Genomic DNA, 19506 nt, shown 5'->3' with positions numbered 1-19506 from the left:
ACATATGGCAGGAGTTCCTTACTTTTATGGCTAATATTTCATTGTGTAAACACACACATATATATACATATCACTTTTTTTGTGAGATGGGAGTCTCAATTTATAATGACTCAGATGATAAATATTGTGCAGAATATTCCTGCAACATTAAAAAATGGCCCCCAAACACAGGATGTAGGTATGACTTAAGAGGTCAGGTTTTTTGGAGGAGGTAAATCTTATAGAAATGATAGGAGTTTGCTGGGTAAAGAGTGGAACTTTAGAGGGAGCAGGTAAGGGACAGCAGAAACCAAGTTTTCAGGAACAGTAATGAAGGTCTGAGTGGCATATGCACCTTTTCTACACATCTGTGTTCTAGAGACTAAAACAAAAACAAAGCTGGCTAGGGAGGCAGTAGCCTGACTGCAGAGGGCCTTGCTTGTTATGCTGGGCCAAGAACTCAGTATTTGACTCCAGGCAATCAGGAACTACTAAAAGATGTTAAGGAGTGGAGGGATGGTGACAAGCAGAAATTTATGTGAGGATGACCACCTTGTAGGCTTTTGAAAGATGGATTTGAATGGGCTGAGACTGGGAGCAGGAGACCAGGAAGCTCTTTTGGTAATGATGCAGATAAGAGATGATGGGGGTCAGAAGAAAGAAAGAGACAAGTAAGAAATATTTAGGAGGTAAAATTGGCAAGGCTGGGTGATTATGTGTGGGAAGAGAAAAGGAGGGAAGAGTCACAGTTAACACCAGATAAGAGCTTAGGCGACTGACTGGGTCACTCGACTGCAGGCAGGGCCAGGCTTGGGGTAGGGAGGCAGTGGGGTCATGAGTCACAACCAAGCGCTGGTGTGTTCCACCCTCCGTGGGATACACCGGTGGAGATGGCCAGCTAGGAGCTGAGTCTCAAGTTCAGGAGAAAAGTCTTGATCCCAATTTGGTAGCCATCAGTAGATTGGTAGGTATTTTAAACAAGGGGATATGAGGACCAAGGGAAAATATACAGATTGGCAAGAAAAGGAAACCCAAGTCCATGCCTTAGGGGCCACCACATTTAATGGCCAGGTAATAATAGCAGTGTAGTAAGTGCTTATTGTATTGTACATGGACTCGCTTTAATCCTCAGCAACACCAGGGATTAGCACCATTATTATCCTCAATTTCACTGATGAGGAAGCAGGCCCAGAAAGGCTGAGTTCCCACTGCCACATGGCCAGTAGAGGAGTCCAAGAGTCTGATTCCAGAACCCAAGCCCTTAGCTGCTGTGCTCTTCTGCCTGGGAAGGAAATGAAGAAGAGAATATGGAGAACTAGGAGAGCACCTCAGAAGCTGAGGGAAGTGCTGTTTCAAGGAAGGAGTCATCCATGATATCAAGAGCTGAGCAGCCCACTGAGAAGGCTGGGAAAATGGCGCTGTAGACCTGGCAGGGAGAGGCCTCCTTGGAGCAGTTGAGGGCACTGGAGCAGCTCAAGGTGAGAATGGGGAGATGAGGAAATGGAGACAGCAAGTGTGGGCTATTGTGAAAGGTCTGATGAGAAAGGGGGCGACAGGAGGCAGCCGTTACAGTGGAACGCGCGTTTGTTTTTAACCGGGAAATCGAGCATGCTTACGGTGTGGGAAAAAGCCAAGGTGAACTCAGTGATACAGGAGGGTGGGGAGAAACTGCTGGAACAAAGCTCTAAGTAAGAGTCTTTCATTTACCACTGTTCACCACCGCCCCTCGAGACACTCCCATGCATTTGCTGCCATATTTCCATATTCCCCGACTCTCTTACCTTTATTGACAAGGTGAATCCTAAATCTCCTTTGGGGCTCTCAGTTCTGTCTATCCTTGCAATGATTTATCCTCAGCTATCTTTTCATGCATAATTCTCCAGGCAATCTTACTCCCCTATGTGCTGAAAAACCCCAAAATCAGTACGCCAGGCTAGACTCACCCACCCAGATCCATCCATCCAACTGATTCCGACATGTCCTTTTATGTGTGTCTTCCCTCATTCTCAGCATGTCGATTCCTTTGGGGTCACTCAGTTATGAATACCATCTCATCCAGTGCCCTCTCTGCCTCCAACACATCCATTCTTCTTGTTCTCTGGATTTTGACTTTGGTGCCATCTCCACCAGAATCTTTCCATAACCCTTTGTGACTCCCACAGTGCTGTTCTTCCCCTGCTGTGGTTCTTACTATATCAGAGTTGCCACTGACATGTCTGTCTGCCTTTACTGAATGTAAACTACTAGAGGGCAGGGTTTATGTCTTACTCGCAATCACATCCTTTTTCTTTAGTAAGAAATGAGATTGGAAAACTTGGAAGCACATGTAAGGGATTGACACCTCAAAAAGGAGGAGAGCACATTGTTCTCTGGGACTGGACTGAGGGAGATGAGAATAGACACTGATCTATATATGTTTATAGGTTGCATGGGAGGTTGAGGGGGCTTAGGGACACAATTTGCATAGTAGAGTAGGAGGCAAAATGGTTTCCTGAGAATGAAGGAGAGAGGGGCTTGGGTTTGGGGCTTGAGTTGAGTCATGAAGATATAGGCAGGCTATGGAGGGGCCAGGGAGGGAGAAGGACCCAGAGGAGAGCCATCCCCCTTGAGGGCAGGAGCACGGCGCCGCCTCCTGCAAAGTAGCATCTTTCCCACTATTCAGAGCGTCCCAGATTTTGAGTGTGTTTCCTGTTCTATGTAGAGATGGGTTTCTTCAGGATGGTCTAGGTCTACCAACCGGTATTTTTACCTATGAGAAGTTACTCTTTTTACCTATGATAAAAATAGTGGGATCTAAGGACAGAATCCTAGTCTGGGAGCTAAAAGATAGGCTGCACGTATCCCTACTTTCTTAATCTTCTATTTCCCAAATATGTACTTATGGAAAAATAAAGATTGAGATAAAATTCTTGTGCTTTATTTCTTTAAAGAATGAAAATGCCCATATTTCTTTCAGTAATAAAAAATGGAAATATGCTTATTTGACAGTTTTGTTGTGAACATGACCAAGTTATGAATTTAAAAATTCATTCTTTAGGTTGGAAAATTCTGATAATAAAATAACAGTAACTTTTCAACAAAAGAATTTTCTAAGCACTGCTTCTGTTACCAGACACTTGAGACTGATCCACTTCAGAGCACAGTGCTTTCCATTAACCATGTAGAGATCCACATGCACACATATGTCTCCATACATACATACATACATACTGTAAGATCAAGTAGAGTGCTATTTTTACATGTAGTGGTCACATCTTTTATGAACTGTGAATTTGGGTCCTGTAATGGCACTGGTAAGTGACATATTCAAACCGAGCTTGATGGACAGAAGATGTTGAGAAACACCTGAATGTCTTTTCTTGGAGGGGAGAGTAATCAGTTACCAGACTCATGCAAAACAAAAGTGGTTCCCTTTGCTCTGGTGGATGTACCTGCTCTGGGCAGCAGGGAGCCTTCTATGTAGCCTTTGCCACTGACAACATGCTACTGTTATTGTAAATGCAAATACGCTATCTTTCTACAACAGCCATATCCCTTTATTTTTATTTCAAAAGTATCACTAAAGGTGGCTGCAATTTACATGGTGAATATATAGCAGTCTGTTGAAGGAATCATCTGTTATTAGAATAGCCTGAGTATTACTCCAGCAGAAGATGCTACAACCTCTAAATTCCCTGTGCTAGATGTAGCCCATGAGTTCTTTTATTATTTTATTAATAATAAATATATTTGAAAAATCCTATGCTTCAACGGATTTCTCCGATAAGGACTGAAGCAAGTCCTTATAGACAGCAGAGTTCATGAATCGAGGATATGAGTCTCTGTGCATCAGGGTGTAAATCTGAAGTTGAGCATCATCGAATATGTGTTGGGATGGCTCCACCATGTTTCTGTTGATCACTTCTCTCACCCGGGAGTCTAAGCTCACCTGTCGACAGAAACGAGTAGGAGCTGTATTAGAGACTTTAGTTGTATCTCTATCCCAAACCTAGAGCTTGTGGGGATTTTTTTGTTTTGTTTTTGTTTTTTTGTTGTTTGTTTTGTTTTGAGACAGAGTCTTACTCTGTCACGCAGGCTGGAGTGCAGTGGCGCGATCTCAGCTCATTGCAACCTCCGCCTCCTGGGTTCAAGCAATTCTCCTACCTCAGCCTCCCGAGTAGCTGGGATTACAGGCACCCACCACCACACCCGGCTAACTTTTTTAGCAGAGACCGGATTTCTCCGGTTGGTTGGTCTCGAACTCCTGACCTCAGGTGATCCGCCCGCCTTGGCCTCCCTAGGTGCTGGGATTACAGGCATGAGCCACTGTGCCTGGCCTTGTTTTTTAAATATCCCAAACCAAACAAGATCATCCAAAAAATCCAAACCACCTAAAGAGAAACCAAAAGCATAATCAACACAGTTCTCAAATGTCAGTGGCATCAGCAGTCCCCAAAGGGCTTGTGAGAGCGGTTCCTGGGCCCCACCCCAGACTCAGTAGGTGTAGGGGCCCCTGATCGCTTGTTATTTCCCACAAGTTCTAAGTGATGCTGGCGGGGCTCACACTGCTGCTTTGAAGAAAACAGGCAGCACAGACTGCCCCTTGCTCATTTGCTTGTAACGTGGGGGCTGACGCCTGGAGGCCCAGGCTTCCCCTGCTGGCCCACAGTGGCAGGGCTCTGGGGATGAGTGCTGGCCTGCCTGGAGGGTTGGGCACAGGCGTGAAGTGGAAGTTGACTCAAAACCCTGGAAGGTTCTAATCACAGGGCCTGAGGGGAGACGATGCCTGTGTTTAAATTCCAGCCCTGGCTGGGTACAGTGGCTCGCGCCTGTAATCCCAGTGCTGTGGAGTTCGAAACCAGCCTGGCCAACATGGCGAAACCCCATTTCTACTAAAAATAAAAAATACTAGCTGGGCATGGTGGCAGTCGCCTGTAATCCCAGCTACTCGGGAGGCCGAGGCAGGAGAATCGCTTGAACCTGGGAGGCAGAGGTTGCAGTGAGCCGAGACCATGCCACTGCACTCCAGCCTGGGCAACAGAGCAAGACTCCAATCTCAAAAGCAAAACAAAACAAAACAAAACAAAAAACCCAACCCTGTCACTGCATAGCCGTGGGGCCTCAGGCAAAGTAAACTCTGTCCTAGTGAGCTCCTGCCCTGAAGTGGGGATGATGATGATGGTAATGTCTTATGTTTTTGGTGATTTAATGACAATTAAAGTGCTTGGATTTCACTAAGCCCATAGGCGATGTTGATTGCTCTGATGTTTGGCTCTTCCTAGACAAGGTGATCTGCCTGCTTTGGCCTCCCATAGTGCTGGGATTACAGGCGTGAGCCACCGTGCCCGGCCTGTTTTTGGTTGTATAATACTTTAAAAGACTGATGAAAAACCTTGCCTTAAAAAAAATCATGACAAAAATATGGGGAAGCCATAAATTAAAGGACAAAAATTATCTTGCTCTTTATTAATTCAAAATGAAAATAACTTTTTGGACTCAGTATTCAAACATGTCAACTGAATATTACCAATTTAACAACGCGAACTTAAGAAAGCAAAACGTACCGACGCAAAATTAAGTAAGCCAACGACCCCACCACCTGGTCTGCCTACACCAGGCATGTGGGAGTCATTTGAGATGGTGGGGTTTGCCTCAAATCCAACTCTTCCTCTCTAGTGTCTTCAGCTGGCCTAGCTAGGCCCCCGCCACGTCCATTTGGACTCCTGAATTAGTTTTCTAATGTCTTCTGCCCCTGGTCTTCTCCAAATCCATTCTGCAGCCCTATTGGTCTTTCAAAAATCAAAAATTGATTATATAAACGGGCTAAAATCCAAGGGCTTCCTAAGATAAAAATCCAGACACTTCGGCATGATGCCCAAACCTCTCCATGCTCTCCGACCACCCCTTCTCTAAGTCTCCTCCCACTGCCGGCCCCCAGCCCTAATAGTTTGGTAAGCACCCTCCCCTTCTGGCACATTCTGTGTACACTTGCAGTGATCACACAACTTCATGCTCTTCCCCTGGGCTCGCCTGGTCCTGTCTCCTGGGATGTCCCCATCCTGCTGTGTTTGTGGAAATTTCCTTTTCACTATCCTTGGTCCATCTGTAGCCTCCTTGAGTATTTTTCTCATTCTCGCCCACCCGATGGCTCACCCCCGAGCCCCAGTGAGTGCTGAGCGTGTGGCCAGGGGTCCTGGTCTGTCCGCCCACATCTCCGGGAGCTCCATGACAGGAGAGGCCCTGCTTCTTCAACCTGATATTCCTGTCGGCACATAGTAGGAAATAACCAATAGTTTTATAATTAGAGCTACAAGGCACCCAATTTGAGAACAATCTGACCTCCTAAATTTTATTTTATTATTATTATCTTTTTGAAATAGAGTTTTGCTCTTGTTGCCCAGGCTGGAGTGCAATGACGCAATCTCTACTCACTGCAACCTCTGCCTTTCGGGTTGAAGCGATTCTCCTGCCTCAGCCTCCTGAGTAGCTGGGATTACAGGTGAATGCCACCACACCCGGCTAATTTTTTGTATTTTTAGTAGAGATGGGGTTTCACCATGTTGGCCAGGCTGGTCTCGAACTCCTGACCTCAGGTGATCCACCTGCCTTGGCCTCCCAAAATGCTGGGATTACAGAAGTGGGCCACTGTGCCAGGGGTGGCCTCCTACATTTTAGATTTGAAGAAACTGAAACACTGACAGGTGGAAACTTGCCCAATCTCATTCATCTGATAATTTCTTGAATGTGAAAAGGCCAGCCTGGGGAAAACCTTTTCAGCCTCAGTATCACATCTGTGATGCTGCTGCTCTATAACATCAAGATACCTAAATACAAGATTTTTCTCAGAATAACAAGATAATTTTATTTAAAGGAACATCTTAGGGTGTAATATTTGTAAACAGTGTTCAGTGTCAAATGGAGACTCCAGGGGATACTTTTTCCAGAAAAATGCACAAAACTTTTCACAGATTTCAGAGGACACTTGCAGCCCCTCTGCAGGTCCACAGTCAAAGGGATCTGAAAACCGTGAATGTGGATGCAGCTGTTTGGTCATGCTCAGCTTGACCCAGAACATCAACTGCAAAATGTAGAAAACAGCTGCACCCGCATTCATGGTATTCAGATCCCTTTGACTGTGGACCTGCAGAGGGGCTCCAAATGTCCTCTGAAATCGGTGAAAAATTTTGTGCATTTTTCTGGAAAAAGTTAAAAGTAATAGCGAGGCTGGGCACGGTGGCTCACGCCTGTAATCCCAGCACTTTGGGAGGCTAAGGCAAGTGGATCACGAGGTCGAGAGATCAAGACCATCCTGGCCAACATGGTGAAATCCTGTCTCTACTAAAAATGCAAAAATTAGCCGGGTGTGGTGGTGCACGCCTATAATCCCAGCTACTCTGGAGGCTGAGGCAGGAGAATCGCTTGAACCCGGGAGGCAGAGGTTGCAGTGAGCCAAGATCGCACCATTGCACTCCAGCCTGAGCGACAGAGTGAGAATCCATCTCAAAAAAAAAAAAAAAGTGATTACTTTTGTTTAGTTTTTTGAGATGGAGTTTCGCTGTCGTCACCCAGGCTGGAGTGCAATGGCACAATCTTGGCTCACTGCAACCTCTGCCTCCTAGGTTCAAGCGATTCTCCTGCCTCAGCCTCCCAAGTAGCTGGGATTACAGGCGCCCCTGACCACACCAGGCTAATTTTTGTATTTTTAGTAGAGACGGGGTTTCATCATGTTGGTCAGGCTGGTCTCCAACTCCTCACCTCAGGTGATCCGCCCGCTTCAGCCTCCCAAAGTGCTGGGACTACAGGTGTGAGCCACTGTGCCCGGCCTATGGCAATTACTTTTGCACCAAGTTAATAATTTTACCAACAGCCTCGGGAAAAGGCATTTCGTGGTCACATACCTCCTTAGGAGAAAGTATAGAAATGTAGTCTTCATAGATTATCCTTGCTTTCTCTTCAATAATGTTTTTATTAGCTTCCTTTTTCAGTTCCTCACAGGCCATCCAGAAGAGCATATTTTCTTCACTGAATTCTGTTCGGAGGAATTCACGGAATGCATTCCTTCCTGCTGGAGTGACCATTAATTTGTCAAATGACTGAGCCCAGGCGTTGACTTCTTCCAGAGTAGGAGCAGGGCTTCGTGGAGACCAAAAGAGAGGGGGCAAAAGGGAACTGTTAGTGGTAGTTAATTGGAATTTCATCATTAGAAACATATCTTTTCCTCCTCCAAGAATGAAAAATATATGCATTTAGGCCCTTTTAGGAAGGGAAAGAACTGTTCTCATTTCCTCAAACCTTTGGGAAAAACACATGAATATGATACTTTCAAATTTTTTGCTGGATTGCGTACCAAAAGGCTTGCAAACCAAGTTGCTAGAATAACTAAGAACATGCTTGTTTACAAATGGGCACATCTTGAAATATTTTAAAAACTGTAAATGTAAAGAAAAATCCTACAACCATCTGACCCAAAACTTCCTAATCATCTGTGATGAGTTCTGTACTACGACAGAACTAAGTCAGATTTGACAACATTAAACCTCTAGAACAATAGAGCAAGTGTCTGTTTAATATATTTTAAAATTACGTAATATTTGAGAAAGAATATATGTAATATAAATGCAAGTTATAAATGCCACCGCTGTACTGTTCAAAGGTGACAACAAAATGAACACTTTTTTTTTTTTGAGACAGTCTCGCTTTGTTGCTGAGCCTAGAGTGCAGTGGTGTGATGATCACAGCTTACTGAAGCCTCGACTTAACTAGGCTCATATGATTCTCTCTCCTTGGCCTCCCAAGTAGCAGGGACTACAGGCACGTGCCACCACGCCCAGCTAACTTTTTGTATTCTTTGTAGAGTCAGGTCTTACTATGTTGCCTAGGCTGGTCTCAAACTCTTGGGCTCAAGCGATCCGCCCACCTTGGCCTCCCAGAGTGCTGGGATTACAGGTGTGAGCCACTGCGTCTGGCTCACTTTATAAAAAAATTATAAACATTTAAAAAATATAATTAGGGGGTGCAAGTGCACTTTTGTTACATGGATATATTGCACAGTGGTGAAGCCTGTGTTTTTAGTGTAGCCATCAATGGGATAGTGTACATTGTACTCATTAGGTAATTTGTCATCCCTTACCTATCTCCCACCCTCCCATCCACCTTTCCAAGTCTCCAGTGTAAATGAACACTTATGAATGCACCATTTTCCTTAAGAACCAGAATGATAATGTTGCATTTATTTTCCTTCTACTTCTACTTGCTACTGTCTCCTGGCTTCGTCCTCTAGGGAACTGCTATACTTGATTTTGGGCTTACCCCTTTGAGTTAATTCTTACTTCTGTCATAATTATATTGAGATCAGAAAACATAGCTTAATAATGATCCTTAATATCTCTTTTATCTTGTTTCCATAGTTTCAAATGTATGTATGTAATCCTGAAAAATGTAGTCTTTAGTTTTTATTTCTTTATTTTCTTTTCTTGAGACAGAGTCTCTCTTTGTTGCCCAGGCTGGAGTGCAAATGGCACGATCTCAGCTCACTGCAACCTTCGCCTTCTGGGTTCAAGTGATTCTCCTGCCTCAGCCTCCCAAGTAGCTGGGATTACAGGTGCTCACCACCACACCCGGGTAATTTTTTGTATTTTTAGTAGAGATGGGATTTCACCATATTGGCCAGGCTGGTCTGGAACTCCTGACCTCGGGTGATCCGCCCACCTTGGCCTCCCAAAGTGCTGGGATTATAGGTGTGAGCCACTGTGCCCAGCCAGTTTTTTTAAGTTTATCAAAATGGTTGACTGTATGTTGTCTTCTGCAACTTGCTTTTTCCACCCAACATTAAGTTTCTTTTTTATTTTTATTTTTTGAGACAGAGTATTGCTCTGTTGCCCAGGCTGGTGTGCAGTGGTGTCATCTCAGTTCACCACAACCTCTGCAATACTCTGTCTCAGAAAAAAAAAAAATTAGCTGGGCATGGTGGCATTGCCTGTAATCCCAGCTACTCGGGAGGCTGAGGCAGGAGAATCACTTGAACCCGGGAGGCAGATGTTGTGGTGAGCCGAGATTGCACCACTGCACTCCAGCCTGGGTGACAGAGTAAGACTCTATCTCAAAAAAAAATAATAAGGTAAAATAAAATAAAATAAAATAAATGTCAAACATACGAGGATTTTTAGTTTACTTTTTAATTTCTTTTTTTTTAGTCTTACTCTATTGCCCAGGCTGGTGTGCAGTGGCACGATCTCGGCTCACTGCAACCTCCGCCTCCCAGGTTCAAGCGATTCTCCTGCCTCAGCCTCCTGACTAGCTGGGATTACAGGTGCGTGCCACCACCCCCAGCTGATTTTTGTATTTTTAGTAGAGACGGGGTTTCACCGTGTTGGCCAGGCTGGCCTCAAACTCCTTACCTCAGGTGATCCGCCTGCCTCGGCCTCCCAGAGTTCTGGGATCACAGGCATGTGCCACAGTGCTTGGCTTTATTTTTTAATTTCTAACTTCTATTTGAATTGTATTGGTGTCAATACAGTTTGATTAATTATGTTCCTTGAAATTTATTGAGATACTTTATAAGGTAATGCTTGGTCAGTTGTCATAACTGTTTCATGTTTGCTTGAGAAGGATATATATTTTCAAATGTTTAAATCCAAGTTTTTGGAAATGACCAATAAATATAGCTTATTAATTAATTTCTCCTCGTTTTTTTTTTTTTTTCTTTTTTTCTGATAGAGGGTATCACTGTGTTGCCCATGCTGGAGTGTAGTGGTGTGATCATGGCTCACTGCAGCCTCGACCTCCTGGGCTCAACTGACTCTCCTACCTCAGCCTCTAGAGTAGCTGGGACTGCAGGCACGCACCATCATAGCCAGCTAATTATTTTTTGTATTTTTTTGTAGAGATGAGATTTTGCCATGTTGCTCAGGCTGGTCTCAAACTCCTGGACTCAAGCTTTCCCCCATCCTTGGTCTCCCAAACTGCTGGGACTACAGGCATGAGCCACTGTGCCTGGCCCAAATTTCTATAATTTGTCTAAAATTTCTATCTGTTAGAAATACCAGTAACTAAGAAAGGAATGTGGCAATCTCCCTCTATCGTTAGCAGATTTGTAAATGTCTCGCTCTAGCAATTTTTGCTTTTTATGTTTGAGATTATTTTATTAGGTACAAACAAGTTGTTACACTTTCCTAGTAAGCTAAATCCTTTAATGTTCTAGTAGTGACTTGCACTGTCCCTAAAGTGCTTTAAAATTTTTTTTTTTTTTTTTTTTTTTTGAGCATTCTTTAAAATACTTTATTGAGATATAGTTTACATATAGTAAAATGTATAAGTATTAAATGTACAGCCAGTGCATTCTGATTAACGTATACACCTGTGTGACTATCACCTAAATCAAGATAAAGATTGCCATCATCCCAGAAAGTTTCCTCTTGCTCCTTTTTTTTTTTTTTTTTTTTTTTTTTTTTTTTTTTTTTTTTGTAATTTTAGGACATTTTTATTACACACAAAAGAAACTCTGTACCCATTAGCAGTTACTCCCCATTTCCCCTCAATGCCCAGAACCTCAGGCACCCAGTATTTACCTCTGTCTTTATAGATTTGCCTGTCCTGGGTGTCTTATAGAAATACGTGACATTTTGTGTCTGCTGCTTTCTTTTTTTTTTTTTTTTTTTTTTTTTTTTTTTTTTTTTTTTTAATTTCTGAAGTATTTATTGATGATTCTTGGGTGTTTCTCGGAGAGGGGGATATGGCAGGGTCATAGGATAATAGTGGAGAGAAGGTCAGGAGATAAACACATGAACAAAGGTCTCTGGTTTTCCTAGGCAGAGGACCCTGCGGCCTTCTGCAGTGTTTGTGCCCCTGAGTACTTGAGATTAGGGAGTGGTGATGACTCTTAAAGAGCATGCTGCCTTCAAGCATCTGTTTAACAAAGCACATCTTGCACCACCCTTAATCCATTTAACCCTGAGTTGACACAGCACATGTTTCAGAGAGCAGGGGGCTGGGGGAAAGGCCATACATAGATCAACAGTATCCCAAGGCAGAAGAATTTCTCCTAGTCAGAACAAAATGGAGTCTCCTATGCCCACCCCTTTCTACACAGACACAGCAACAATCTGGTCTCTCCTTCCTTTCCCCACACTTCCTCCCCTTCTCTTCAACAAAACCGCCATCGTCCTCATGGCCGGCTCCCGATGGTCGCTGTCTCTTCGGAGCTGTTGGGTACACCTCCCAGACAGGGCAGCCGGGCAGAGGCGCTCCTCACTTCCCAGACAGGGCCGCCCGGGCAGAGGCGCTCCTCACTTCCCCGACGGGGCCGCCCGGGCAGAGGCGCTCCTCACTTCCCCGACGGGGCCGCCCGGGCAGAGGCGCTCCTCGCTTCCCAGACGGGGCCGCCCGGGCAGAGGCGCTCCTCAGTTCCTCCCAGACTGGGTGGCAGCCGGGCAGAGGCGCTCCTCACCTCCCAGACGGGGCGGCCGGGCAGAGGCGCTCCTCCCTTCCCCGACGGGGCGGCCGAGCAGAGGCGCTCCTCACTTCCCAGAGGGGGCGGCCGAGCAGAGGCGCTCCTCACTTCCCAGAGGGGGCGGCCGGGCAGAGGCGCTCCTCACTTCCCAGACGGGGCGGCCGGGCAGAGACGCTCCTCACTTCCTCCCAGATGGGGTGGCGGCCAGGCAGAGGCGCTCCTCACCTCCCAGACAGGGCGGCCGGGCAGAGGCGCTCCTCACCTCCTAGACGGGGCGACCAGGCAGAGGCGCTCCTCACTTCCCAGACGGTGTGGCGGCTGGGCAGAGGTGCTCCTCCCTTCCCAGATGGGGCAGCCAGGCAGAGGCGCTCCTCACTTCCCAGACGGTGTGGCGGCCGGGCAGAGGTGCTCCTCCCTTCCCAGATGGGGCAGCCAGGCAGAGGCGCTCCTCACTTCCCAGACGGTGTGGCGGCCGGGCAGAGGTGCTCCTCCCTTCCCAGATGGGGCAGCCAGGCAGAGGCGCTCCTCACTTCCTCCCAGACGGGGTGGCGGCCAGGCAGAGGCGCTCCTCACTTCCCAGAGGGGGCGGCCGGGCAGAGATGCTCCTCACTTCCTCCCAGACGGGGTGGCAGCCGGGCAGAGGCACTCCTCACCTCCCAGACGGGGCGGCCGGGCAGAGGTGCTCCTCATCTCCCAGACGGGGCGGCCGGGCAGAGGTGCTCCTCATCTCCCAGACGGGGCAGCCGGGCAGAGGTGCTCCTCACTTCCTCCCAGACGGGGTGACGGCCGGGCAGAGGCACTCCTCACCTCCCAGACGGGGCGGCCGGGCAGAGGCGCTCCTCACCTCCCAGACGGAGTGGTCAGGCAGAGGCGCTCCTCACTTCCCATATGGGGTGGCGGCCGGGCAGAGGCGCTCCTCACTTCCCAGATGGGGCAGCCGGGCAGAGGTGCTCCTCACTTCCTCCCAGACGGGGTGGCAGCCGGGCAGAGGCGCTCCTCACCTCCCAGACGGGGTGGCCGGGCAGAGGCGCTCCTCCCTTCCCAGACGGAGTGGCCAGGCAGAGGCGCTCCTCACCTCCCAGAGTGGGCGGCCGGGCAGAGGCGCTCCTCACTTCCCAGAGTGGGCGGCCGGGCAGAGGCGCTCCTCACTTCCCAGAGTGGGCGGCCGGGCAGAGGCGCTCCTCACTTCCCATAGGGGGTGGCAGCCGGGCAGAGGCGCTCCTCACTTCCCAGATGGGGCAGCTGGGCAGAGGTGCTCCTCACTTCCTCCCAGACGGGGTGGCGGCCAGGCAGAGGCGCTCCTCACTTCCTCCCAGACGGGGTGGCGGCCAGGCAGAGGCGCTCCTCACCTCCCAGACGGGGCGGCCGGGCAGAGGCGCTCCTCACTTCCCAGAGTGGGCGGCCGGGCAGAGGCGCTCCTCACTTCCCAGAGTGGGCGGCCGGGCAGAGGCGCTCCTCACTTCCCAGAGTGGGCGGCCGGGCAGAGGCGCTCCTCACTTCCCATAGGGGGTGGCAGCCGGGCAGAGGCGCTCCTCACTTCCCAGATGGGGCAGCTGGGCAGAGGTGCTCCTCACTTCCTCCCAGACGGGGTGGCGGCCAGGCAGAGGCGCTCCTCACCTCCCAGACGGGGCGGCCGGGCAGAGGCACTCCTCACCTCCCAGACGGGGCGGCTGGGCAGAGGCGCTCCTCACCTCCCAGAAGGGGCGGCTGGGCAGAGGCGCTCCTCACTTCCCATATGGGGTGGCAGCCGGGCAGAGGCGCTCCTCACTTCCCAGACGGGGTGGCGGCCAGGCAGAGGCACTCCTCACTTCCCAGATAGGGCAACAGGGCAGAGGCGCTCCTCACTTCCTCCCAGACGGGGCGGCCGGGCAGAGGTGCTCCTCATCTCCCAGACGGGGCAGCCGGGCAGAGGCGCTCCTCACTTCCTCCCAGACGGGGTGGCAGCCGGGCAGAGGCGCTCCTCACCTCCCAGATAGGGCGGCCGGGCAGAGGGGCTCCTCACATCCCAGACGATGGGCGGCCAGGCAGAGACGCTCCTCACTTCCTAGACGGGGTGGCGGTGGGGCAGAGGCTGTAATCTTAGCACTTTAAGAGGCCAAGGCAGGAGGCTGGTAGGTGGAGGTTGCAGAGAGCCGAGATCACACCACTGCACTCCAGCCTGAGCACCATTGAGCATTGAGTTAGCGAGACTCCGTCTGCAATCCCAGCACCTCGGGAGGCCGCGGCAGGCAGATCACTCGAGGCCAGGAGCTGGAGACCAGCCTGGTCAACACGGCGAAACCCCGTCTCCACCAAAAATACAAAAACCATTCAGGCGTGGCGGCGCGCGCCTGCAATCCCAGGCACTCGGCAGGCCAAGGCAGGAGAGTCACAGGAGCCCGAGGCAGGGAGGTTGCAGCAAGCCGAGATCCCGGCAGTACAGTCCAGCTTCGGCAACAGAGGGAGACCGAAAAAAGAAGGAGAGGGAGACCGAAAAAAGAAGGAGAGGGAGACCGAAAAAAGAGGGGAGAGGGAGAGGGAGAGGGAGAGGGAGAGGGAGAGGGAGAGGGAGAGGGAGAGGGAGAGGGAGAGGGAGAGGGAGAGGGAGAGGGAGAGGGAGAGGGAGAGGGAGAGGGAGAGGGAGAGGGAGAGCTAAAATTTTTTTTTTTTTAAGTCTATTTTGTTTACTGCTAGTATGAGGAAGAAGTATAGATTAGTGGATAAAAACAGACTCTGGCCTGTAATCCCAGCACTTTGGGAGGCTGAGGTGGACAGATCACTTGAGCTCAGGAGTTTGAGACCGACCTGGGCAACACGGTGAAACCCCGTCTCTACTAAAAACAGAAAAATTAGCCGAGTGTGGTGGCCCATGCCTGTAGTCCCAGGTACTCGGGAGGCTGAGGCAGGAGAATCACTTGAACACAGGAGGCAGAGGTTGCAGTGAGCCAAGATTGTGCCGCTGCATGCCAGCCTGGGTGACAGAATGAGATCCTGTCTAGAAAAAAAAAAAAAGATTAATGTCAATTCTTATCATTCTATCCTCCATTTATTTTAACTGATTTTTTATATAGGTTGAACATCCAAAATTCAAAAATCTAAAATCCATATTGCTCCAATATCTGAAACTTTTTGAGCATTGACATGACACTCAAAGGAAATGCTCAATGGAATATTTGAATTTTTGGATTTGGGATGTTCGACTGGTAAGTATAATGCAAATATTCTGAAATCTGAAAAAATCTGAAATCTGAAACATTTCTAGTTCCAAGCATTTTGGATAAGGGAAACTCAAACTGTGTTTCAATCTCCTTGTTACGTGGGTCTTTTTGGATACCTTCAGGTTCACTAATTGTTTATTTAGTTGTATCTAATCTATTTCAATCATCAATTTTTTAAAAATTTGAACAATAATATTTCATTTTTAAAACTTCTATTTCTTTTCAAATCCTCCAGGTCATTTTTTAAAGAAATGTGTTAACACGCTGGGCGCAGTGGCTCACACTTGTAATCCTAGCACTTTGGGAGAACGAGGTGGGCGGATCACCTGAGGTCAGGAGTTCGAGACCAGCCTGGGCAACATGGCGAAACCCCATCTCTACTAAAAATACAAAAATTAGCTGGGCATGGTGGTGGGCGCCTGTAATCCCAGTTACTTGGGAGGCTGAGGCATGAGAATCGCTTGAACCCAGGAGGCGGAGGTTGCAGTGAGTCAAGATTGCACCACTGTACTCCAGCCTGGGTGACAGAGCTAGACTCCATCTTAAAAAAAAAAGAAATGTGTTAACAGTGTTTATTCTCTTAGAGGTTAGATCACTTTCTTTACTTATATACCATTTAATTTTTGGCAAGCATCTATAGCTTTTTCTTTCTCCCTCTCCCTTGATTGATTGATTGGTTGATTGATTGAGACGGAGTCTTGCTCTGTCTCCTAGGCTGGGGTGCAGTGGTGCAATCTTGGCTCACTGTAACCTCTGCCTCTGGTGTTCAAGCAATTCTCCCTGCCTCAGCCTTCCAAACAGCTGGGATTACAGGCGTGTGCCACCACGCCCCGCTAATTTTTATATTTTAATAGAAAAGGGGTTTCACCAGGTTGGCCAGGCTGGTCTCAAACTCCTGACCTCAGGTGATCCACACGCTTCGACCTTCCAAAGTGCTGGGATTACAGGTGTGAGCCACCGTGCCCAGCCACCGTATATTATATAATATACTTTTATTTTAAAAATATAACTGTTTCATGTTTGCTTGAGAAGGATATATATTTTCAAATGTTTAAATCCAAGTTTTTGTAAATGACCAATAAATATATATACTATATCTTATATATAGTATATATAAATATATATCTTATATAATATATATAAATATATATAAATATATATAAATATATATACTATAGTATATAGCTAGTATATATAAATATATATACTATAGTATATAGCATATGTAAATATATATACTATAGTATATAGCATATGTAAATATATATACTATAGTATATAGCATATGTAAATATATATAGTATATAGCATATGTAAATATATATACTATAGTATATAGCATATGTAAATATATATAGTATATAGCATATGTAAATATATATAGTATATAGCATATGTAAATATATATAGTATATAGCATATGTAAATATATATAGTATATAGCATATGTAAATATATATACTATAGTATATAGCATATGTAAATATATATACTATAGTATATAGCATATGTAAATATATACTATAGTATATAGCATATGTAAATATATATACTATAGCATATATAAATATATATACTATAGCATATATCTAGTATATATATACGCTATAGCATATATCTAGTATATATATACTATAGCATATATCTAGTATATATATACGCTATAGCATATATCTAGTATATATATACGCTATAGCATATATCTAGTATATATATACGCTATAGCATATATCTAGTATATATATATACGCTATAGCATATATCTAGTATATATATACGCTATAGCATATATCTAGTATATATACACGCTATAGCATATATCTAGTATATATATACGCTATAGCATATATCTAGTATATATATACGCTATAGCATATATCTAGTATATATATACGCTATAGCATATATCTAGTATATATAAATATATATACTATAGCATATATCTAGTATATATATACTATAGTATATATCTAGTATATATATAGTATATATCTAGTGTATATATATACTATAGTATATATCTAGTGTATATATATACTATAGTATATATCTAGTGTATATATATACTATAGTATATATCTAGTGTATATATATACTATAGTATATATCTAGTGTATATATATACTATAGTATATATCTAGTGTATATATATACTATAGTATATATCTAGTGTATATATATACTATAGTATATATCTAGTGTATATATATACTATAGTATATATCTAGTGTATATAAATATATATACTATATCTTACATATAGTATATTTAAATATATATACTATATCATATATAGTATATATACATATATACTATATCTTATATAAAATTATATACTTTTATTTTTAAAAGTATATTATATAAAAATAAAATAACATAATATGTTTTGTTAGGAAGCATCTATTTGTATTTGCAGTTAGCAAAGGGATTAGACTAATAATGGAACTGATTTCTCTCCCTGTCACACGATGAATGGAATTCTGCAGGGGAGGAATGTGAGGCCACATAATGATTGGATGTTACTAAATTGTAGTTAGAGAAAGTGTGTGTTCTGTTGAAACATACAAGGCAAAGAAAAGAAAGAGGTTAGTATTTCTGTTAGTTTAGTGAGGTAAAAAAAACGTGTGATTTCACCTTTCTTCCCAGGTTGGAAGATCTGCTCTGAGTTCGTGGGAAGCTATTGTGGGCCTCTGATCTTCCTGGTTTCTAACAGTGAGACTGCAAAAAAAAAGACATTCACATGTTGACAGCTCAGTCCCTGCCAAGAAAAGATTTTTTACAAATATTTTAAAGGAACTTCAGATCCCCAAGTATTAATAGAATTTCTTCCTCTACTTGGAAAAAAAAATGACCCCAGTTAGTTTTCCCAAGCAAACCAAAAGTGTGACAATAAGGTACTAGAAATAGAAATTATTTATAACATTGTGGTATCTACTATTGAGAAAGAGTTAGAAATTATTGTGTTCAATTTTACTTAGAATAATGATTTTTTAAATAAAAACATTCATTAGAAAATAGTAAAAAAGGGTTGGGTGCGGTGGCTCATGCCTGTAACCCCAGCACTTTGGGAGGCCAAGGCAGGAGGATCACTTGAGGCCAGGAGTTTAAGACCAGCCTGGGCATCATAGTGAGACCCTGTCTGTATTCAATACAAAAATTAAAAAAATGAAAATCGTAAAAAAGTAAGACTGTCAGGAATGTTTTGGGGTTTCATTTCATTTTCTGCATCTTAAAAAGTATACATCCTCTAGGCTTTGTTTCCAGTCAAAATGGAGGCTTCATATATTTACAGGCACATATACAAAAGTAGTAGAGAAAACTAAGAAAGTGCATAATCAAAATCTATTGTATTTCTCTAAAGAGTTTTTCTTATACACATTCTATACATTTGTCTATAAACTTATTCCAAGTATTTTTGTTGTTGTCGTAAATGGAATTTGTACTTTTATCTCATCTTCTAACTGGTTATTGTTGTAATATGAATGCTATTTTTTTTTTTTTTTGAGACGAAGTCTTGCTGTGCTGCCCAGGCTGCAGTGCTGTGGTGCAATCTCAGCTCACTGCAACCAAGCGATTCTTGTGCCTCAGTCTCCTGAGTAGCTGGGACTACAGGCATGTGCCAGCATGCCCGGCTAATTTTTGTATTTGGTTTCACCATGTTGGCTGGGCTGGTTTCAAACTCCTAACCTCAAGTGATCCACCCACCTGGACCTCCCAAAGTGCTGGGATTACAGGCATGAACCACCGTGCCCAGCCACTTTCTTAATCACTTTATTGAGCTATCATTCATATGACGTCAAGTTTATCTGTTTAAAGTGTACAATTCAGTGGTTTTTAGTATACTCACAAAGTTGTGCAACCATCCCTACCATCTAATTCCAGAACATTGTCATCACCCCCAAA

The 19506-nt window shown here is 45.1% G+C and overlaps 1 protein-coding gene across 4 annotated transcripts in view; it reads right to left on the bottom strand.

Moving 5' to 3' along the window:
* Positions 1-2874: 2874 nt before the first annotated feature.
* RGS20 (regulator of G protein signaling 20) overlaps positions 2875-19506 on the bottom strand; it is a 112298-nt gene continuing 95666 nt past the window's right edge. For all 4 annotated transcript variants that reach the window (XM_054497698.2, XM_063668779.1, XM_054497699.2 and 1 more), the window contains 3 exons: positions 18238-18321; positions 7857-8091; positions 2875-3907 (listed from right to left, as the gene is read on the bottom strand). In XM_054497698.2, the coding sequence (XP_054353673.2) occupies positions 3719-3907; positions 7857-8091; positions 18238-18321 (508 nt within the window). In that variant the 3' untranslated portion in view covers positions 2875-3718. The remainder of the gene's footprint in view (positions 3908-7856; positions 8092-18237; positions 18322-19506) is intronic.

The sequence above is a fragment of the Pongo pygmaeus genome, chromosome 7, assembly GCF_028885625.2.
Source record: "Pongo pygmaeus isolate AG05252 chromosome 7, NHGRI_mPonPyg2-v2.0_pri, whole genome shotgun sequence".
Lineage (NCBI taxonomy): Eukaryota > Metazoa > Chordata > Mammalia > Primates > Hominidae > Pongo > Pongo pygmaeus.
This window is presented reverse-complemented; position numbering and strand designations above follow the sequence as displayed.